This window comes from Mesocricetus auratus, unplaced genomic scaffold (genome assembly GCF_017639785.1).
Source record: "Mesocricetus auratus isolate SY011 unplaced genomic scaffold, BCM_Maur_2.0 Super-Scaffold_6730, whole genome shotgun sequence".
NCBI lineage: Eukaryota > Metazoa > Chordata > Mammalia > Rodentia > Cricetidae > Mesocricetus > Mesocricetus auratus.
In genome coordinates, this window is record NW_024429184.1 from 15,735,950 (window position 1) to 15,739,518 (window position 3,569).

Consider the following 3,569-nt stretch of genomic DNA (forward strand, 5'->3'; position numbering starts at 1 on the left):
CTCTAGCTTCAATCCTGTCGGTGCTTGGATTACAGGCATGAGCCATCCTATCTGCCTTCACTTGTTTCTTTGTGGGTTTCGTTCCAGGGCTCTATGGTGAAAGTCTGTCTCAAGAAAAATATCTCAAGTGTACAAAAACAAATTCTTCCGTTTACTTTCCTTAATAGAATACCCGTGAGCAGGCTCTCTCCAAGCAGGCTGATGGGAAGCTTCAGTCTCAGTCAGGAACAGTTTGTCTTTCCTGGGACTTCCATAGATCAGGAAGATTTACCCAGATCTTCCCAAACTAGACCCTTTGTTGGATCTGCCCTCTCAGAGGCCCATGACCTATTCACTGTGGTCCCAACTCCAAGCTCCCCCTTTCTGACGGCATCCTGAGGGCTCACATGAGACTGGCCCCATCTTCAGCATCCGACGAGAGAGCTGCTGGACTGTCAAGCTTTTATCCACTACTGCACTCGGCTTGAATGAGTCCCCCAGATCAGTCCTGCACCCCAGACATTTGTTCTCTGGCTGAGGGAACCAAAGGTTTTCTGTTGTTTGTTTGTTTGTTTGTTGAGACAGCGTTTCTCTGTAGCTTTGGAACCTGTGCTGGAACTCTCTCTGTAGACCAGGCTGTCCCTCAAATTCACAGAGATCCGCCTGCCTCTGCCTCCAGAGTACTGGGATTAAAGGCGTGCGCCACCACCTCCCAGCCTGGGAACAAAGGGCTTTTATCCCATGAGTGAGTCTGGACGCAGAAACCCCACAGATGACAAGAGCCACAGAGAGCCAACCCCACAGAGACTGAGACTGGTGTGGAGAATGAGATGGCCTCAGAACCAAGGTGCTGTGGCTGACTGAGCAGGCCAGAGTCGGGCCTGGCTTCTAATGCAGCCATATTAGTTTTCAAATGAGTTTGAGCAGTGCTCTCTCTCTCTTTTCCTACCAAAGATGCCTTGGCTGTCGTGGTAGCCAATCTTCTGGCCATGCAAGTGTCTAAACCTGAAAACTGCTGCCCACTACACCTGTACTGGAGCCAGTAGGGAGAATGCGAGACTCACCTGAGAACTGTTATAGCCATTTGATTTTTCCTACTTTATATGTGTATGATAGTGTAAATATTATAGACACTTTTAAAAATGTTCCTTATCACCTGGGCTGACCTGGGGGTTGCTGGGAGATGTCAAGGCTGTGTGTGTTTGTGGGTTGTTGGGGAAGAAAGCAATAAGAGCTTCTAGCCCAAGACACACAGACCTGTGCCACTGAGTGTCTGGAGCTGGGCCAGGGTTCTCGGTGTTCCCTCACAGATGAGTCCCATCATTGAAGGGACAGTCTCATTTTTCTAGTGCTAAGAAGCATTTCCAGAATGGTGCCATTGGCCACTATGGTGGCATTTGTGGTATTTTGCAAGCTTCTCTTTTAAAAACGTACTTACTTTGTGTGTGTGTGTGTGTGTGTGTGTGTGTGTGTGTGTGTGTGTATGTGTGTTCAAGTACATCCATCACAGCATGCCTAAGGAGGTCAAAGGTCGACTCTTGGGAGCTGGTTTTGTTTTATCTGGTGGGGTTCAGGGCCAAAGTGCAGGTAGTCAGGCTTGCACGCAAGCGTCTCTACCCACTGATATATCTCACTGACTCTTCATGTCAAACATAAGCACTGAATAAAACAGAAGCACCCGGGTAATACCAAGGCACACACCAGTCAACAGGGCAGACGGTGGACAGCAAAGAGCCAGGCTCTGCACCTGTCTCCCGATTGTGCATGCTGATGCCTTTACAGAGATGTGCAGCAGCTTCTGATCTCAAAAGAACTGCGCTATGACGACACTGAGGTTGAGCACAAAGCTGCCAGCCAGCCAGCCAGCCAGCATCTCTGGAGACGTGAAGGCTTTTCCTTTCAGCCCGTTAGAGAGGAGCTTCCGTTGCTTATGGGACATGGACATAAAAGTAGACTCATTTTTAGTGTCCGTCATGAGGTCATCACTAGACCCTGGAGAAACCACACTCTTCGCTGTATCGCTCTTTCCATAAACAGTGAGGACTTTAGAGGTCCTGTACTATGGCAGCCTGGATTCAGTGACAGTCACTCAGTTACACATTTCCGACCCACCAGGTTCCTCACAGCGGCCCTCACATCCTTGTTCCTCAGGCTGTAGATGATGGGGTTCAGCATGGGGGTCACCACCCCATAGAAGAGGGAGATGAGCTTGTCTGCAAGGTCCTGCTTGTCTGCCCCCAGTGGGTCCTTGGACTTGGGCTTCCCGTACATGAAGAGGATGGTCCCATAGAAGACGATCACCACAGTGAGGTGGGCAGAGCAGGTGGAGAAGGCCTTCTTCCTCCCCTCAGCAGAGGGGATCCTCAGGATGGTCACAAGGATGAAGACATAGGAGACAAAGATGAAGAGGACTGGGATTGCCAAGAAGATCATGTTGGCCACAACCATGCTGATGACATTGATGGAGATGTCAGCACAGGCCAGTTTCAGGACAGCCAGGATCTCACAAGTGAAATGATTGATGACATTGTCCCCACAGAAGGGCAGCCTCATTGCCAAAGATGTCTGCACTATAGAGTTGGTGACACCACCTGCCCAGGAGCTGATGGCCATGGGCACATAGGCAGGCTTGCTCATGATCACTGGGTACCTGAGGGGGTTGCAGATGGCCACATAACGATCAAACGCCATCATACTCAGGAGCACACACTCTGTGGCCCCCATGGCAAAGGAGAGAAACATCTGCACCGCACAGCTTGAGAAGGAGATGGTCTTCCTGGGAGTCAGGAAGCTGTCGAGAATGAGGGGGACGGAGGATGTGGTGTAGCAGATGTCCAGGAAGGAGAGGTTCCCCAGGAAGAAGTACATGGGCGTGTGCAGGTGGGTGTCGAGGATGGTGACCAGGATGAGGACCCCGTTGCCCAGCAGGATCACCAAGTACATTGAGAGGATGAGCACGAAGAAGGTTTTCTCCAGCTTGGGGTGAGCAGAGAGGCCCAGGAGAATGAAGCCGCTCACAGTGGAGGTCTCATTGGGTCTGTCCATGGTACATCTGTTCTGAAACCTGTGCGAACTCAGAAATTGGCATCGACATTCTCTTACTCCAAAATCTCTGGGGCAGCTGAGCAAAAGGCTCGTTCTGCCAAGCGGCTGGAGACCTCATCCCCATGGAGTTGACATCCTGCCTGTCCTGTCATCTGCATGGAGTCGTTCACTTCTAGGAAATAAAGTGGGGGTAGATATTTAACTTCCTAACTTAGTCACAAGTTAAGTTGGACTATGCTTTCTGCAGAGGACAATTCAGAAAACGGCAAAATGTGTAAAAGATCTCTGTGAAGCACTGGAGAGAAAATAAGAGAAGTTGTACGGGTATGATTCTGGGGAAAGTGAGGGTCCAAAGGAGTTAACCCAGCTCTTAAAGCTTTTGCAGCCTTTGGAGGTCACCAAGAGGCCACCTCGTGGAGAGACAGAGCGAGCTGCGAAGCACAAGGGCCAGTGTGCAGGACCCACCCAAAGCAAGTCTCCTCCCCTTTGCAATGGTTCCCAGGCAGCGCGGCGGGACTAGGCAAAGCCAGAGGATGCAGGCATTT

The 3,569-nt window shown here is 50.6% G+C and overlaps 1 protein-coding gene across 1 annotated transcript; it reads right to left on the bottom strand.

Moving 5' to 3' along the window:
• Positions 1-2,064: 2,064 nt before the first annotated feature.
• LOC101828298 (olfactory receptor 13C7) lies at positions 2,065-3,024 on the bottom strand. Its single transcript, XM_005078776.3, has one exon. It carries the CDS (start codon positions 3,022-3,024, stop codon positions 2,065-2,067), a length of 960 nt encoding a protein of 319 aa, XP_005078833.2.
• Between the last annotated feature and the right edge of the window lie 545 nt (positions 3,025-3,569).